Source organism: Pseudorca crassidens, chromosome 14 (genome assembly GCF_039906515.1).
Source record: "Pseudorca crassidens isolate mPseCra1 chromosome 14, mPseCra1.hap1, whole genome shotgun sequence".
NCBI classification, from domain to species: Eukaryota; Metazoa; Chordata; class Mammalia; order Artiodactyla; family Delphinidae; genus Pseudorca; species Pseudorca crassidens.
The window spans coordinates 62719688-62737547 of record NC_090309.1 but is presented as its reverse complement, the minus strand read 5'-3'; the positions used below and the strand labels follow the sequence as shown (position 1 = coordinate 62737547).

Sequence of the window (17860 nt, the reverse complement as noted above, 5' to 3'; positions counted from 1 at the left end):
GCGTGTCCTCCCCCGGAAATAGGCGCATTCCCCACCTACGGACGCCTTGCAGCTGCGTGAGGAGTCTGGGATGAGCGTCTTGGCTGCGGCAGGCGCTGGGCGGCTGTGCGCCGTGCGCGCAGGTAAGCAATTGCGGTGCCCGAGCCCCCGTTGCCGCGAAAACCGCCCGGGGCGCCTTCTCCAGTTGAGGGGGCTCCGGGGCGCTCTGGGCTGCAGCCTGGAGTCCAGCGTCAGACACGAAACGGCTGTGTGGTCGTGGGCCAAGCGCGTGCCTGCTGCGCCCTTTGGGCGTGCTGAGGGCCCGAGACCGCTTTCCTGGCTTTGGCCGAGGTGAAGGGTTGACGAAGCCGCTTTGAAATCGCTCCGGCTGCTGTGCAGATGCCAGTACTAAGGTTTCTAATGAATGCCGTTTAATGTGTGTTTTCTACAGTCTTTACTTGTCTTTGGAGAGGAAAGTACTTCAGCTCCGGGAATGAGCCGGCAGAAAACAACCCGGTGACACCTATGCTGCGGCATCTTATGTACAAAATCAAGTCTACTGGTCCCATCACCGTGGCCGAGTACATGAAGGAGGTCTTGACCAACCCAGCCAAGGTATGGGTCGGGGAGCCCGGGGACCAGGACCGCTCTAGCTGCGCTGCGAGGTGTGAACCAGGAGGATATGCTCAGAGAGGACCCCGAAGGTCCTCAGCCCTGGCAGTTGCCTTCCAGGGGAAGAGCCACGCTCGAAGACCTGGGGACACATAAATGAATCTGTCAGTTGGTCAGGGCTGGGTCAAGTCAGCGGCAGTGGCTTTAAAGAGAGGACAAGTTACAAAGATGTTCAGGGGACGATGTAACCGATTGGATTTATGAGATGAAGGAATGATGACTTCCCTGCCTGGGTTTATGGTAGATACTGGAGTCATTTTTCAGGAAGAAGTGAGTTCAGGAGGAGGTAGAGGTAGGAAAGAGTTCAGTCCGAACTCTTTGAATTTGAAGTGTTTGTGGGACTCAGGTGGAAATGTCCAATAGGCAACAGGAAATACGAATTTAGTGCCTGGAAAGCTGTGTTGGGATGGCATCAGCAGGCACTGGAAGAGTATTCCATTGAGAATGGAAGGTCTGGGCGTTTACGTTCTAGCATTAGGCATTGTCACAGGTTTTTGACCTTCATTTCCTTGTCTGCTCTGCAAAGTCACTTGGTGAAAGCCTGTGGTCCTTTTATTTTAGAATGTTTCACCTTTTGGTTGGGTTGAAATATGAGATCTGTGGAATGCTTGGATTCATTTGGCCTTTTGCTGTTGGATATAGTAGAGTGACTCAGGGTCCAGAGGTTTAGTAATGGAAGAGATCCTTTAATGCCTGTATGCAGTGTTACAATGTACCAAAAGTTCAGATAAGGAGAAGTTTTAAAACAAACATCTCTGGGTTAGAGTTGAGGTCCACTCATCATTTATCCATTTATTGAGGCGCCATATGTGCCAGGCACTGTCTCAGGCTCTGGGAATACTGCAGTGGACAATGGAGCATAGCACTTATGTTCTAGTGAGATAATGAACCATAAACAAGGAAACAAATAATTAAACAGGATCATTGTGGATTGTTGTAAGTGCTTCTGAGGGAGGAAAAAACAAACAAACAAAACTGGGTTAATAGGGATTGAAAGCAAATACTGTGGTGGGAATAGGGATTGTAGAAGTTCCTTAGGTAGGTGGTCAGGGAGGGCCAGTACATTTGAGCTGAGGCTTGAAGGATGGGGATGGGCCAGCCTGGCAAAAGTCTGGGAGAAGTGGGTTCCCAGCAGAGGATCCAGAAACACAAGGTTTTTAAGCTGGGAAATGCTTTGGTACACAGAGAAGAGAAGGGCACCAGTGTGGCTGCAGGGCAGTGACTGGTGGGTGGGAGGGTTTGATGGTGAGGAAAGTAGTATGAGATGAGTTTGGAGAGGAGCCAGTTCATGCAGTGCTTTCATGAAATTTAGATTTTTGTGTTAGTGCAATGGGAAACCTTTAGGAGGTGCATTCATGTACATTGTGTTGGCAGTGACATCAGGTGGAGATAGTAAGTGAGCTGTTGGCCATAAGAGTCTGGAGTTCGTAAGAAAGATTGGGCATGCATATATAAATTTGGTCATCATCAGTATATAGATGACGTTAAAATAAAAAGGAACCAGTGAGAGTATACGTAGAGAAGAGAAGGTTTTTCAGGAGTAAGCCTTGAGGTAACTCAAATGCAAAGTAGAGGTTCTTAACCTAGGGATCCTTGAATAGAAATCGGGGTTTATAGACGTGGATGGGAATAAAAATTACACTTTTATTTTCATTAACCTCTAACTGAAGTTTAGTGTTTCTCTGATTATGAACATAGGCAACAACCAGTACCATCAGCAATACTCTGTGATTTTAGCGTCAGTGGAAATCACTGACATTGTCATATCACAACAGAGTGATCATGGTATTTCAGAATACTATTGTACTTCTCTGTACTTCAAAACTTCATTATTTATTAGAACTTCAGCTCAATTTTGCTTTTTAATACACTTATAAAGGTGTATATATATATTACTATATCACAAATTTATTTTTAAAATATTTGATAAGTATTTTTCTTTTTTTATAAATTTATTTATTTAGTTTTGGCTGTGTTGGGTCTTCGTTGCTGCGCGCGGGCTTTCTCTAGTTGCGGCGAGCGGGGGCTACTCTTTGTTGCAGTGTGCGGGCTTCTCATTGCGGTGGCTTCTCTTGTTGCGGAGCACGGGCTCTAGGCACGCAGGCTTCAGTAGTTGTGGCTCGCGGACTTAGTTGCTCTGCGGCGTGTGGGATCTTCCCAGACAAGGGCTCAAACCCGTGTCCCCTGTGTTGGCAGGCAGATTCTTAACCACAGCACCACCAGGGAAGCCTGATAAGTATTTTTCAGTTGATTTCATATTTAGTCCTGTGTGTTTTAAGTCCTGTGCATTTAAAAACATTCTATGAAGGGTCTGTAGTGTTCATTAGACTGCCAGAGTGGTTTGTTTCTCACACACACACACCCCACCCCTGAAATACTTCCTTATGAAGGGAAAGAGAAAGGCTAGAGGGGAGATGCTGTATGGAGTGAAAAAAATTTTTTTAAAGATGGAAGTGACTTAATTAAATTTATAATGCTGAGGGAGAAAAGTTGAAGCTGTAAGAGAAAGCTGTGATAGAAAGATCCTGGCCCATGGGGGCTATGTGAGGAATGGTGATTGAGCCAGAGAACAGGGTTAAGTTTGGAAAAGAGCAGAAGGTGTAGGTGTTTCAGACTTTGAGTCCCAAGGAAAGAATGGGAACAGTGGAGGCTGGATGGGGTCAGGAACCTGAGGAAGTCTATTTAATAACATTCTTTAATTCCTGTGTGGGCCAGAGCCCAGGTCACCTGCTGAGAGTAAGCTGGTAGAAGGAGGGGCTTGAAGGGCATAGGGAAATTTTAAACAATTCTTGAGTGTTTCTTGAAGGCTAGACACTACGCTAAAACTTGGTATATGAAGGTAAATAAGACATAGTCCTGTCCTCCAAATGACTAATCCTTCTGGTGAAAAATTTAGATATATAAAGAAATAAGTTTAGAAAAGGAGGCATGCGGTTTTGCCTGAGGTTGGAGGGCTGGAGGAGGAGGTCAGAGAAGATGGCATTTGAGCAGATTCAGTCTTACTGAGTAGAAGATTGCCAGGGAGAGATGGGAGAGGAGAAAGGAGAACATTTGCGATGGCAAGGATGTATGGCCAGGCAGGGCAAATTAAAAACAAAACAAAACAAAAACAAACAAATCAACTTTTTATTGAGATATAACATTCACATAGAAAAATGCAAAATCACATTTATACAGCTTGATGAATTTTTTTTTTTTTTTTTTGCGGTACGCGGGCCTCTCACTGTTGTGGCCTCTCCCGTTGTGGAGCACAGGCTCCGGATGCACAGGCTCAGCGGCCATGGCTCACGGGCCCAGCCGCTCCGCGGCATGTGGGATCTTCCCGGACTGGGGCACGAACCCGTGTCCCCTGCATCGGCAGGTGGACTCTCAACCACTGCGCCACCAGGGAAGCCCCAGCTTGATGAATTTTGACAAAGTGAACACTCCCGTGTCACCAGCACCCAGGTCAAGAAGCAGCCTCAAGAGCAGGCAGGGCTGATTTGAAACACAGTGGGAGAGGTTGGGCGAGGGGCTTGCAGGGCAGCCAGGGTCTTCGTGTGGAGGCAGGAGAGGGAGGGCAGCTGTGCAGTGTGGAGAGGGGCCCTGCTTGGCTTCTGCCTTTGTAGTCAAGGAGTGATTGTTTTTCTACCAGTTCTGCAAAATGACTGTTACTTTGTAAAATTTACATAAAGACGCTGTTTATTTTGCTTATTTAGAAGAGAGAACTTTCTTATGAAATAACTTGTTTATCTCATTGTATACATTATGTGAGATTTTGGAGGGGTGTTTTAAAAAGCTTATTTGAAAATTAATTTGTTTTCTCCATTTTTTCTTTTTACTTAGGGCTATTATGTGAACCGTGACATGCTAGGAGAAAAAGGAGATTTCATTACTTCACCTGAAATAAGTCAGATCTTTGGGGAGGTAATATCCAACCTAAACTCTAGAAGAAACTAATTATCAAACATTTGAGAGTAGATCACGTAGTATTCTACAGTAGTGTTTTACAGCTTTGTTTTCGGTGATTCATCGAGTTTTAATTTTTTAGTGGTTTATATACTGAAGGAATAGAGAGTAATAGAGGTATCAAGGACATTTGAAAGGTTTATACCTTACTGTAGAAAAGGAAATGTAGAGATACAAAGGCCAGAAGGAAAGAAAAAGAAAAGAAATGGAAGAAAAGGTGTTGGAAAAGAGGAGAACCAGATGAAAAAATGAGAATGGAAAGACAAAGAGAGACAACAGGCAAGGTGAAGAAGAAGGTTGAGAGTTCCCTCAAGAAGGAAGAGAGAAAAGATAAAAAATACTGAGGAATTAGTGGAATCAAAATGCACTCTATAGCCTATACCCCTTATTTAGCTGTATTTACAGTAGAAGTCTCCTTAAGAACTTTGAATTCTTTTCAGGAATTCTAGTTCATTTATTTCCATATATAACCTTTGATCACTTTAGAAATAGAAAATAGTACACAAAAGGAAGAAAAATCTAGGCATTAAAAAATATTATGACTTAAAGCCATGTAATTATTGAAATTACATGAATATGAAGAAATGGCAGAATCATATTTCATATGTCTGTTTGCTTTCAAATACTAGTACCTTTCAGTAAGTGATATCCTCTTATCTGTGTCATGGGACCTTTTATAGTAGAGGCTGCCTTTTAACTAGGTGTTTTCTTCTGTTATTAAGCTTCCTAAGTGGTGTGTGTTGTACTGTAGTCCCAGTGAAGTTCCTGTGTGCGTATACATATATTAACATGTTAAATAACATGTGTTAATAACATGTGTATGGTTGTTAGGAAACATTTTGCCTTCCTGCGTAAAGTCTATTTACATAGAGTTTTATATTGTGGTATACTTTTATGCTTTATAATGCTTGAATGTAGTTCTTTCCTTGTCACAGCTCCTAGGGATATGGTTAATCAGTGAATGGATAGCCACTGGAAAAAATGCAGCTTTCCAACTGGTGGAACTGGGCCCAGGCAGGGGTACCCTCTTGGGAGATATTTTGAGGGTAAGTAATAAAAGAATGTCTTAAAGTCTCACGTACCTGACCCTTGTTACTTTTGACTGAGTTTGAAAACTTTGTTGATTTCCTTGGTTTTCAGTCTTATCTCCTTAATCTCATATTTCTCAGCTAAAATGTAATGTCAAAATAATATAATGAATCATTACTTGTTATGTTTCTAATCTTAAAAAATGGGGGTGAGGGGAGAATGTAAAAGCTAAAAGTATAAAACATTTAGAAGATATTATGGGAGAATATATTCATCTTCTGAGTAGGGAGTTTTTTACATTATATAAAAAGCAGAAGCCATAAAGGAAAAGATTAATAACTTCAAATACATTAAAATTAAGAACTTTTTTGTTCTTTAAAGAAACTAGGAACATTTTGTTCTTCAAAGACACCATAAAGAAAGTGACAAGACAAAACAAAGTGGGAGGAGTTATTTGTAACACATATAACTAACAAAGAACTGGTAGTTAGAATACATAAAGAACTTTTTTCTTTTATAGATTTATTTAATTAATTTATTTATTTTTTATATTTTGGCTGCGTTGGGTCTTCTGTTGCTGTGCATGCTTTCTCTAGTTGCGGCGAGCTGGGGCTACTCTTTGTTGTGGTGCGAGGGCTTCTCATTGCGGTGGCTTCTCTTGTTGCGGAGCACGGGCTCTAGGCTCGCAGGCTCAGTAGTTGTGGCCCATGGGCTTAGTTGCTCTGCGGCATGTGGGATTTTCCTGGACTAGGGCTCGAACCTGTGTCCCCTGCATTGGCAGGCAGATTCTCAACCACTGCGCCACCAGGGAAGCCCCGAAGATCTCCTTTAAATCCGTAAGAAGGTGACAGATAACTCAGAAAAGTCACGCCAAAGATGTGAACAGGCCTGTCATAAAAGAGGAAATCCATGTGGCTAATGAAAACAAAAAGATGCTCAGACTCATTGGTAGTCAGGGAAATGAAAATTAAAATCACAGTGAGTAACCCCTGTACCCTCAAAATTAGAAAGTCTGACAACACCAAGGTTGTCAGACCTTGGTTGGTGAGGATGGGGAGCAAGGGGAACTCTCATGTACTGCTTGTAAGTATATTTTGGTACAACCCCTATGAATAGCTACGGGGCATATTCTACTAACATCAAAGTTACTTACATTGTATGTTCCAAAATAAATTGTGAGTTTATTTTGTGTGTACCTGACAAATCAGTGTAAAAAAAAATGCATATTCAATTTAAAGAAATTTAAATTTCTTGGGCTTCCCAGGTGGCGCAGTGGTCGAGAGTCTGCCTGCCGATGCAGGGGTTGTGGGTTCGTGCCCTGGTCTGGGAAGATCCCACATGCTGCGGAGTGGCTGGGCCCGTGAGCCATGGCCGCTGAGCCTGTGCGTCCGGAGCCTGTGCTGCGCAACGGGAGAGGCCACAGCAGTGAAAGGCCCGCGTACTGCAAAAAAAAAAAAAAAGAAAGAAAGAAGAAATTTAAATTTCTTGATGCTATATGATTTCTGCTTGAAATTAAGAATTGAAGGATTTTTTTTTCAAAGAAAATTTACAAATATCTGACAAATAAGAATCCTTATTATATTGTATGTTTTTGGTGGTGGGGGTAACCCACTGATTTATGTTTCCAGGGCTCTATTTTGTATCTTTTTAAATTGGCAAAGTCATTTGAATATAAAATATTTAATAAGATTCTCAAACAATATTTTGTTTCAAGAATTTTAAAAATTAAGCCCAAAGCTCTTTTTTCTTAAAAAAATTTTTTTTTAATTGTAGTTGATTTACAGTGTTTCAGGTGTACAGCAAAGTGATTATATATATATTTTCAGATTACTTTCCATTATAGGTTATTATAAGATATTGAATATAGTTCCTTGAGCTATACAGTAGGTCCTTGTTGTTTATTTTATATATGGTAGTGTTTATTTGTTAATCCCAAATTCCTAATCCCTGTCCCCCATAATCCATTCTTTATGCTTGTCTTTTGGAAAGAAAATGCTTGGCTTTATCATTCCCCTGCGGAAACATCTTTGGCAGCTACCCTCTTATCAGTACAAGAAGTTCACAATCAGACTTGTTTCTGTGCTCTACCTTGAATTCCGTGCTCCAAACTATATGCACCAAACTATACCCACAGCTCTTAAAATGTCTAAAGGATGCTTCCCTAGATCAAGTCCTGAGAACTCTTAAAAAAACAAAGAATTTAAAGGAATGTAAAGAAAATAGCCAAAGGTGTAGTTACAGACTTTATTTTTGATCATATTTCTGAAGGATTTTTCTCTTGGCGAGAAGTTTTTCTATGTATAGTTTCATCTCAAAACTAAATTTGGAAAAGTCGCCTTGTCCTAATCAGTCTGTACCTGCATATTCATGTCTCAAAAGTAGGAGGCAAATCACCAGTATTAAATTCAAATGAAAAATATATTGATGTACTTTATGCAATTGGCATTGAATTTTTAGCATTAAGATATTGATAAAACATTAGTATAGTCCTTTTTTCCCTCATGTTTACAGTAGCAAAAAAATGTGTGTGGCTAAGAAGAAATTGAAAATGGGAAAGAATCTCAGAGTTAAACTGTCAAGTAATTAGTGCCATTCAAATCTGATTTCTTGTGGATACAGTCTGATCATCTCAGGGGTGAGACTATTTTGTAGGCATAGCAGCTTTTTCGTTTTCTTTTTTTCTTTATTTTTTTTCAAGCTGTTGCCACAGCCTCCTGCTGCCCAAGGTTTGCTGGCCTAATCACTTGAGATACAGCAGTTTGACTTTCGCATCACTTTCTAGGGCCCTACTTGCTGTATCAGTGGCTAGCCAATGATCTTCTTTGGGATACTCCCTTCATAGCAGCTTTCTATTTTTATTTTATTTTTTTTAAATTTTATTTATTTATTTTTGGCTGTGTTGGGTCTTGTTTCTGTGCGAGGGCTTTCTCTAGTTGTGGCAAGTGGGGGCCACTTTTCATCGCGGTGCGTGGGCCTCTCACTGTCACGGCCTCTCTTGTTGAGGAGCACAGGCTCCAGACGCGCAGGCTCAGTAGTTGTGGCTCACAGGCCTAGTTGCTCCGCGGCATGTGGGATCTTTTCAGACCAGGGCTCGAACCCGTGTCCCCTGCATTGGCAGGCAGATTCTCAACCACTGCGCCACCAGGGAAGCCCCCATAGCAGCTTTTAAAAATCAAGCCTAGCTCTTTACCCATGAACTTGCTGTGTGGCCCCAGGTGTGATGTGTATAATAATTTTCAGGTCTTATAAGTAATAAATCTGTTTTTTCAAAGTTAAAAAAAAATCAAGGCTATATACATTTTATTTCTTGGGTCTTTTTTTAGACTCCCTAATCTGAATCATTGTTTTTATTGGATGCTAAAGCTTTTATTTTCATTTGTTAGTCCTAATTCTAATTTTTATCAGTAGGAAACCAAACTGTACTGTGTACTATGTACTGTTTGTTTCTTATATGGACTATGTTTAATAACTCCGGTAGGTTATGATGCTCATAGACTGCTGGAGAGTGACTTGTGTGAGGTTCTCTGAAACCAATTATTACTTTTGCTGTGACATGAGCAAATTATTGAGGTAAATGGTTAGAAAACCTAAAATCTGCTCAACAAGATTTTGCCGATTTCTTCTTTTTTTTATATTTAGGTGTTCAGTCAGCTTGCATCTGTGCTGAAAAACTGTGACATTTCAATACATCTGGTAGAAGTGAGCCAAAAATTAAGTGAGATTCAAGCATTAACGTTGACTGAAGAGAAGGTCCTATTAGAGCGAAATGCTGGATCCCCAGTATATATGAAAGGTGTCACTAAGTCTGGAATTCCAATTTCCTGGTACCGAGATCTGCAAGATGTTCCAAAAGGTAATTATTTTACATTGATTAATGAAAGAATTTTGATCACAACCCCTCACAGTAGTGCTGGGTGACCACAACCTTGTAGAGCAATGTAGTAGATTGAGTTAGGGCTGCCAAGTCCCTTACCTATGGAGAACAGCATTGTGTTAGAAAATAATTTCATGTGGTGTTGCAGAAACCAAAGCAAACCAAAACCAAAACATGGATCTCGGTTGTACTTTTTATTTTTTCCCTACCCCTCAGATAGTACTGATGACGAAGTAGCCCAAGGCAGTGGGGCCCGAAGGAAGCAGTGTTAGTAGATGAGTTTACTTTAATTATCTCATCTTTTGATCATCCTTACTTGCCTAGAGGCAAGCAAGGGGTGGTAGGAGAATCCCTTCACTCCTGGAGAATGTTATATTGACGAGCCCCAGCTCAAACCTAAAGTGGTGGTCTGACCTTGGCCAAGGCACCACAGCCATTCCTGGCCTTAAGCGTCTTCGATGATTTTAGGAAATTCAAATCCTTTTCCAGCTAACAAATTTGAGTTCTGATTTCTTTTGGGCCTGGTGATGAATAAAACATTAAACTGATAACTGGGATATTTCAGCTCTCTGACCCTCTATGTGGAAAATGGGAATAGTAATAATTGTTCCTATGTATGTTCTGCACAGTAGGTTTGCCATGAAGAGGTGGGTGATTCTGTGGAAATTATAATTATGGAAGCATCACAAGTTCCATTACGAAGAACTATGCATTTTCTTTTTGTTAATGTTCAAAACAACCAATTGATTGCCTTGAAAATGCTGAAATGTTAATTTTTTTTCTTCTGTTTTTAAATAGAGTACAGCTTTTATCTTGCACATGAATTTTTCGATGTTCTTCCTGTGCATAAGTTTCAGGTATTGATGGGAAAGAAGTCACATTTATAATTGAATAACAAAGGGCCTTATGTTGTAAGAATAAACATTTATGGTGTTTAATTATTGTTGAAGTTAGCTATATCTGGAAGTTTGATGAATATAAATAATTGAAAGGCAAAAGTGAAATATTAAGAATTCTTAATTCTTAGGATATTAAGGATTCTTAATTCTTCTGGGATAAAGATGTATGAGAATGTAAGATAGTAAATCACTATAGTGCAATGAAGGATTATTTTTTAGCAACTATTTTTAAATTCCAAAAATTAAAAATTTTCTTCATTCTTTCTGTGAGGAGATTTAAGATTTGGTGGTAATGCACATGTACTGGTAACTTGTAGGGTTAAGAGTATATATCATTATGTAGTAATTTGTTGGCAGAAGCTTCTGATTAGTCCTCCTAAGTCTGTTTTCCATTTTTGGGGCACTTTCCATGTTGCTTACTTCCTCCTCCATTTCTTATCTAAACAGCATTAATAGTTTGCATCTATCATTCTACTCATACTGTTAAAAGGAAATGAAGTAATGCCTTTAAATAATTTAAGTGGTAAAGTGCTCTGTAAATGTTAGTTATCTATCTTGTATATGATAAGAGGAGAAAAGTTATTTTGGTAGAGGCAATTTTGAGAACTTGCAAAAATTTGTTTTTATGTGTTATTTTGTGTTTAGAAAACACCACACGGATGGCGAGAAGTACTCATTGATATTGATCCACAGGTTTCTGATAAACTGAGATTTGTTTTGGCGCCTTGTGCCACCCCAGCAGAAGCCTTCATACAAGTAGGAATAATTTTTTTTTCTTAAGTTTATTGCCAACCAAATCTTCAGTCTTATTTTCTGAGTTAGTATTTTAGAGTTCCTTGTAACATGAAAGGTGCTTTTTATTAATAGTGAAAACGCACAGGATTTAGAGTCAGGAGACTGGGTTCAAATCATTTCTTAGCTGTGTGACCTTAATGTAATAAGAAAGTAAGTGCTTACTCAGCAAGTCCCTGACTGTCTCTGTTTACCTCAGTTCTCTATCAAATGGTGACAATATTGTCTACTTGACAGGAAGTTATGTATCTGTGAAAACAATGTAGTACAGTGTAAAGTAACAATAACAATATTTATTGAATATTTTGTATGTATTACTTTTTTTTTTTATTTTTGGCTGCACTGGGTCTTCGTTGCTGTGCACCGGCTTTCTCTAGTTGCAGCGAATGGGGGCTCCTCTTTGTTGCGGTGCGCAGGCTTCTCATTGCGGTGGCTTCTCTTGTTGCAGAGCACGGGCTCTAGGTGCGCGGGCTTCAGTAGTTGTGGCATGCAATCTCAGTATTTGTGGCTCGTGGGCTCTAGAGTACAGGCTCAGTAGTTGTGGCTCGTGGGCTGTAGAGCACAGGCTCAGTAGTTGTGGCACACAGGCTTAGTTGCTCCGCGTCATGTGGGATCTTCCCAGACCCGGGCTCGAACCCGTGTCCCCTGCATTGGCAGGTGGATTCTTAACCACTGCACCACCAGGGAAGCCCCAGTTACTCTATTTTCTCATTTAATTCTCAAAACTATTATTAGGTAAGTTGTATTATCACTCTCTTTGGGCTACTGTTAGAGCATGCCTTTTTTCTCATGCTTCCACCCAAATTAAAATTTGATTACTCCTTCTTTCTATTGTCCTCAAGGAATAATTGCAAGAGCCTGTGTATCTTCGGTTTGAGTTTAAACGTTCAAAACACCTGTACTTCTCAGGAATGTTTGAGCTTTAGATTGCCTGTTTTATTCCCTTTTTTTCGAGCTCAGAAAAAGATGATTTCTACTTTCTGGACCATAACTAAGAATTTCTGCCTTAGAAGTTATCGATTTTAAAAGCAGAAGAGCTTTTAAACGTAAACCTATGAATTAAGTTTTCATTGCAAAGCTTAAGTTTAAAATGTCAGCCTAAGTGCTTGTGAGCATTTCTACTTTTTCATAGTCTGGCTAATTTACCTGAGTGAGAAACAAATTCATAAAGCTCCTGAGAGCTAACCCCCCGGGAGTTCATTTTTTTTAGGTCTTCACTTGAATAGTGTACACTTACGAGAAAGGGAGTGATGATTTCCCTCTCATTTGGATGGAGCAAATGGTAATGGAATCTCTTGTCTTGAAGAGCAGTCTAGGATATTAAGAATGTCAGCATGGAACGCTGAGTTGTGTCACTTTATGCCTGAAGCAGCTGACCCCATGGTTTATATAGTCAAACCACAGTAATTTATTTAATAGCACTGGAGGCTTAGTGGTTTATTATTTCATTTAATTCTCACAATAAGCCTAGTATATGAAATAGACTGTGAAAGGTTAAGTAACTTGTCTCTAGTAAGCAGTAGATGAGGTGAGACTCAAGGGCTGAGTCTGCCTGACTGTGTACCTCTTAGACCTGTGCCATTATAGGCAGAGACATCAGAGCAGGTCAGTACTTCACTTGTACTAGGTGTTAGGAGGGAGCAACAGTTAATGTACGTTTGCACAATGAGGAAAAAAATTTTTTCATTATCATAGGAATTAGTGATATTTCGTATCTGCTAGTCCAGTTGGTAAGAATTATTATTTATTGCCAATACACGTTTTAAGCTAGTATGTACTTCTTGAGGACCCTTAGTTGAACATCTTGGGAAATTAGGGCTTCAGGTACATTGACACTAGTTTATAAGCTGGTGTTACTAGATATAGAGCATATCCTTGAGGTACCTTTTCCCGCTTAAGAAGGCAGATATACTTGCTTTAATAGGGTCTGTTTTGTTATATTGGATTTATATCATTTGTTCCGCCAGCACAACTTTTCAGTGTCTCTATGTGTCAGACACTGTTCTAGGCAGACAAAAATTCCTTTTCCATGCTTTCAACCCAGTGGAATATATTTATATGAATTACGATACAGAAGTAAAATCACCATAAATAAAATGATAATGTTCTTAGCCATCTGGAGGGTTGAGGGGGCATATGCCTTTCTATAAAAGGCATTAAAAGTAAAATATCTTTGTAAACTGAATGGATATCAGAGAACCAAGGAGTTCTGTATAATAGAAAGGACGTCATGTGAAAAGTTGAGTGTAGACAACATATTCATATTGAGAAGGAATTTATTTTTTTATTTAAAAAAAATTTTTTTTTTTTTTTTTTTTAATTTTTTTGGCTGTGCTACATGCGGGACTTTAGTTCCTTGACCAGGGACTGAACATGCGCCCCCTGCAGTGGAAGCGTAGTGTTCCAACCACTGGCCCACCAGGGAAGCCCTGAGAAGGAATTCATTTTTATTGTAACTAAGAAATGCTCATTGTAGAAAAACCCTAAGGAAACAGGTTTTTTGAATGATGTATTTTGATTCAACTGTTCCCTTACTAGTGTGATGAAACAAGAGATCACGTGGAGGTGTGTCCTGATGCTGGTGTTATTATTCAGGAACTTTCTCAACGCATTTCAGAAACTGGAGGTGCTGCCCTGATTGCTGATTATGGTCATGATGGAACTAAGACAGATACCTTCAGAGTATGTATAATTCAGTCACATGATTTATCAGAATTTAACTGGTAGTTTACTTACAGTTGTCATTTGTTAGGTTTGAAGCTCACTGAAGATCTTTATCTTATTTTGGTTTCTACAGTGCTTAGCACTGTTGTATTACATTATTTTATAATTAATCCATGTTATTATAATTACCCTTAACCCTGTATCTTACTGTCCACCTCTCCTTTGAACAGGGTCTGGATTGTCCGCATTATTCCTTAAGTTGCAGAACCTAGGTTTGCATAGATCCTAGTAAGCACCTGAATAATTCAAATTGAAAGATTTTCTTAAAAGTTCTTAAAAATTTCCCCTCCTTCATTTAAAAAAACATTACTTTTTATAGATTTGATCTAGCTACTGTAATCAAACCTTTTCTGTCATATTTTCAACACGTTTTTTCCTTTCCAGATGTATTGTTTTATCCTTCCTAAACATCCTTTCTTACGCTTTTGGAACAGGGGTCCCCAACCCCTGGGCCTTAGACCATTAGTGGTCCTCGGCCTGTCAGGAACCGGGCCGCACAGCAGGAGGTGAGCAGCAGGCCAGTGAGCGAAGCCTCATCTGCTGCTCCCCGTCGCTCCCATTACCACATGAACCATCCCCAAAATTGTCTTCCACGAAAGCGGTCCCTAGTGCCAAAAAGGTTGGGGACCGCTGTCTTGGAATATGATCAATTCTGTTCGATATACTTTAATTAAAGTATCCTGAAATACATTTAACTAGATGTTATTAAGTCATTTTCTAGATCGGTGTTTCTCAGTTTCTAACTTTGTTCTTTTAAAGAAAAACCTGGAGAGTTTTTTTTTCTTTAAGCACTGATTCTCTAGGCTTATCTCCAGGATTCTGATTTGCTGGGTCTGGGTAGAGTCCAGTAACATGTTCTCAGGTGATTTTTTTAAAAATAATTTTTATTGGAGTATAGTCACTTTGCTCTCAGGTGATTCTGATGCATATAGTTGATGGATACACTTTGTAAAACACCATCTAGGTTCTGGTAACCTGAATTCATCTGGAGAATTCTCTCTTATACTTCATCACCATGGGCATTAATGAAAATTTTAAACAACTGTCAAAGGCAGCATCTTCAGGCACTATAACATAGCACTTTATAGTGGGTTTTCCACATAGCATCTCATTTGAAGAAAGCGTGCTATTTGGTAAGAGTTTGTAAACCACTGATATTGGCTATATTTTCCTTTTTAACAGTTGTTATGTAAAATGTACTAAAATGGTAGCATTTCTTTAATCTTGATAATGATAACCATAAAGGTACAAAAACTCATCGTTCAAAAAATTATGTTCAAGGGGTTTTGTGGCCACAGGCTTCATGATGTCTTAATTGCCCCGGGAACAGCAGACCTCACAGCTGACGTGGACTTCAGTTACTTGCGCAGAATGTCCCAGGGGAAAGTAGCTTCTCTGGGTCCAATAAAACAGCAGACATTTTTAAGAAATATGGGCATTGATGTCCGGCTGAAGGTAATGATTTATGTTATTTCACTGTTGTTAAATATTTTAATTTCATACTATTTCAATAAATATTTTAAGTTCACTTGGCCTTAATGCTCTTGTTGTTAGTCAGATCCTTGGTATTCCAGTCTTTTCAGTACTATAGGGTTCAGTGTAACCAGACAGCCTGGGGGTGGAGCAGCCTGGTAAGTTCCATGCATCTCTCCTGATATAAAATGAAGACTTGCAAATAATATTCACGTTTGTTAAGAAAACCTGACTGCCTGTATGAGTACGAATTTTACAACTGTTTTGAAGACATCTTAACCCTTCAGTGTAGATCAAACCACCTGGGAATATTTGCTAAACATACAAATCCATAGGTTTGGGTCACAGCAACCTGTGTCTTTAATAAACACACCATGATTCTAAGGTAGATGATCAGAAATTACATTTTAAGCACTGTTTTATTGAATAGCTAATAGTCATTAGTATTGCTGCAAATAACTAGGAATCCTTTCTCCTGGTTATTTTCACTAAGAAATCTTTTTCTTTTCAGGTTCTTTTAGATAAATCAGATGAGCCATCACTGAGGCAGCAGTTACTTCAGGGCTATGATATGTTAATGAATCCTACGAAGATGGGAGAAAGATTTAACTTTTTTGCCTTGATACCTCATCAGAGACTTCATGGTAGAAATCATCAGATGAATGCATGTCAGTCAAAACCCTCTCCATCACCTGTAGCTGGGTTTGGTGAACTTGCTTGGCGGTGATATTTCAGTTTGGACTTTCTACTCCCAAGTTGGCCTAAGAAACTAGACTAAAGGGAACACATTTTATATATCACAGGTAAAATAAGTATTAAAATATTTTATCTCTTCACAGCCAATAAAAATAGCCCATACAGTACAACTGAAAATTGATCTTTTAAGATTGTGTTTGATTCTTGGTACAAATGTGTGTTCTCAATTTAATGAAACTTATTATTGGGTTTCCTCTAATTAATAAAGCTCGTTGCTGTATTTTTATTTTAAAATGTAAACATGAATTCTGATTGGTTTTATAACTGGAAACAACTGGCCATTCACAGGGGACTGATTAAATAGAACTATCCATATATTTTTAAAATGAGGTAGAGTAGTATGTTCTGACATAGATTGCTAAGATTCAGTAAGTGAAAAAGTAGGGTGCAAAATGTTTTGTAGTTATGATTCCATTTTTGTTGGAGAAAAGCTACATTTAAAGAAATGCTTAGAAGTAATTTCACAGCAATTAAAACACTAAATGCGGACTGGTTGTTTTCTGTTCAGTGATACTTACTTTTATATAAAAAGTAAGGAAAGGATGCCCAATAATCACTAGTTATTAAAGGGACTGTCTTCTCCATTGTATATTGTTTCCTCCTTTGTTGTAGATTAATTGACCATAGGTGCGTGAGTTTATTTCTGGGCTCTCTGTTCTGTTCCATTGATCTGTGTGTCTGTTTTTGTGCCAATATGCTGTTTTGATAACTGTAGCTTTGTAGTAAGGTCTGAAGTCAGAGAGCATGATACCATCAGCGTTGTTCTTTTTTCTCAAGATTGCTTTGGGAATTTGGGTCTTTTGTGGTTCCATATTAATTTTAGGATTATTTGTTCTAGTTGTGTGAAAAATGTCATGGGTATTTTGATGGGGATTGCATTAAATCTGTAGATTGCTTTTGGGTAGTATTGACATTTTAACAATATTAATTCTTCCAATCCAAGAACATAGGACATATTTCCATTTCTTTGTATCATTTTCAGATTCCTTCTTCAGTGTTTTATAGCTGTCAGAGTATAGGTCTTCCACCTTCTTGGTTATTTATTCCTAGATATTTTATTCTTTTTGATGCCGATTTTAAATGGGATTGTTTTCTGGCTTTCTCTGATAGTTCATTATTTGTGTATAGAAAAGCAACAGATTTCTGTGTATTAATCTTGTATCCTGCAAGTTTACTGGATTCGTTAGTTCTAACAGTTTTTTGGTGGAGACTTTAGGGTTTTCTATGTACAGTATCATGTCATCTGCAAATAGAGACAATTTTATTTTTTCCCTTCCAATTTGGATTTTAGAGGGAAGATTTTCAGCTTTTCCCTATTGAGTGTGGTTAAGTGGCCTTTATTATGTTGAGATATGTTCCCTCTATATCAACTTTGTTGAGAGTTTTTATCATGAATGTTAAATTTTGTCAGATGCTTCTTCTCTTTTGAGATGATCATATGATTTTTATCCTTTTGTTAATGTAGTGGGTCACACTGATTGATTTGCAAATATTGAACTATCCTTGTGTTCCTGGAATACATCCCACTTGATCATGGTGTGTGATCCTTTTAATATATTGTTGGATTCAGTTTGCTAACTTATGAGGATTTTTTGCATCTATATTCATCAAAGATACTGGACTGTAATTTTCTTCTTTTGTAGAGTCCTTATCTGGTTTTGGTACTAGGATAATAATGGTGGTCTTGTAGAATGAATTTGGGAGCATTCCATTC

General features: G+C 39.0%; 1 protein-coding gene across 2 annotated transcripts in view; it reads left to right on the top strand.

The window, feature by feature from the left end:
• The first annotated feature begins 7 nt into the window (after positions 1-7).
• NDUFAF7 (NADH:ubiquinone oxidoreductase complex assembly factor 7) overlaps positions 8-17860 on the top strand; it is a 35811-nt gene continuing 17958 nt past the window's right edge. The window contains exons 1-10 of one of the 2 annotated variants that reach the window (XR_010934079.1): positions 8-122; positions 431-594; positions 4477-4557; positions 5535-5645; positions 9268-9481; positions 10301-10359; positions 11047-11157; positions 13732-13875; positions 15199-15372; positions 15902-16193. Coding sequence is in view for 1 of the 2 variants with exons in the window: in XM_067703251.1 (XP_067559352.1) it covers positions 71-122; positions 431-594; positions 4477-4557; positions 5535-5645; positions 9268-9481; positions 10301-10359; positions 11047-11157; positions 13732-13875; positions 15199-15372; positions 15902-16117 (1326 nt within the window). In the remaining variant the exon portion in view is untranslated. Of the gene's footprint in view, positions 123-430; positions 595-4476; positions 4558-5534; positions 5646-9267; positions 9482-10300; positions 10360-11046; positions 11158-13731; positions 13876-15198; positions 15373-15901; positions 16387-17860 lie in introns of those variants that run through there. The other variant, XM_067703251.1, reaches the window with a different exon arrangement.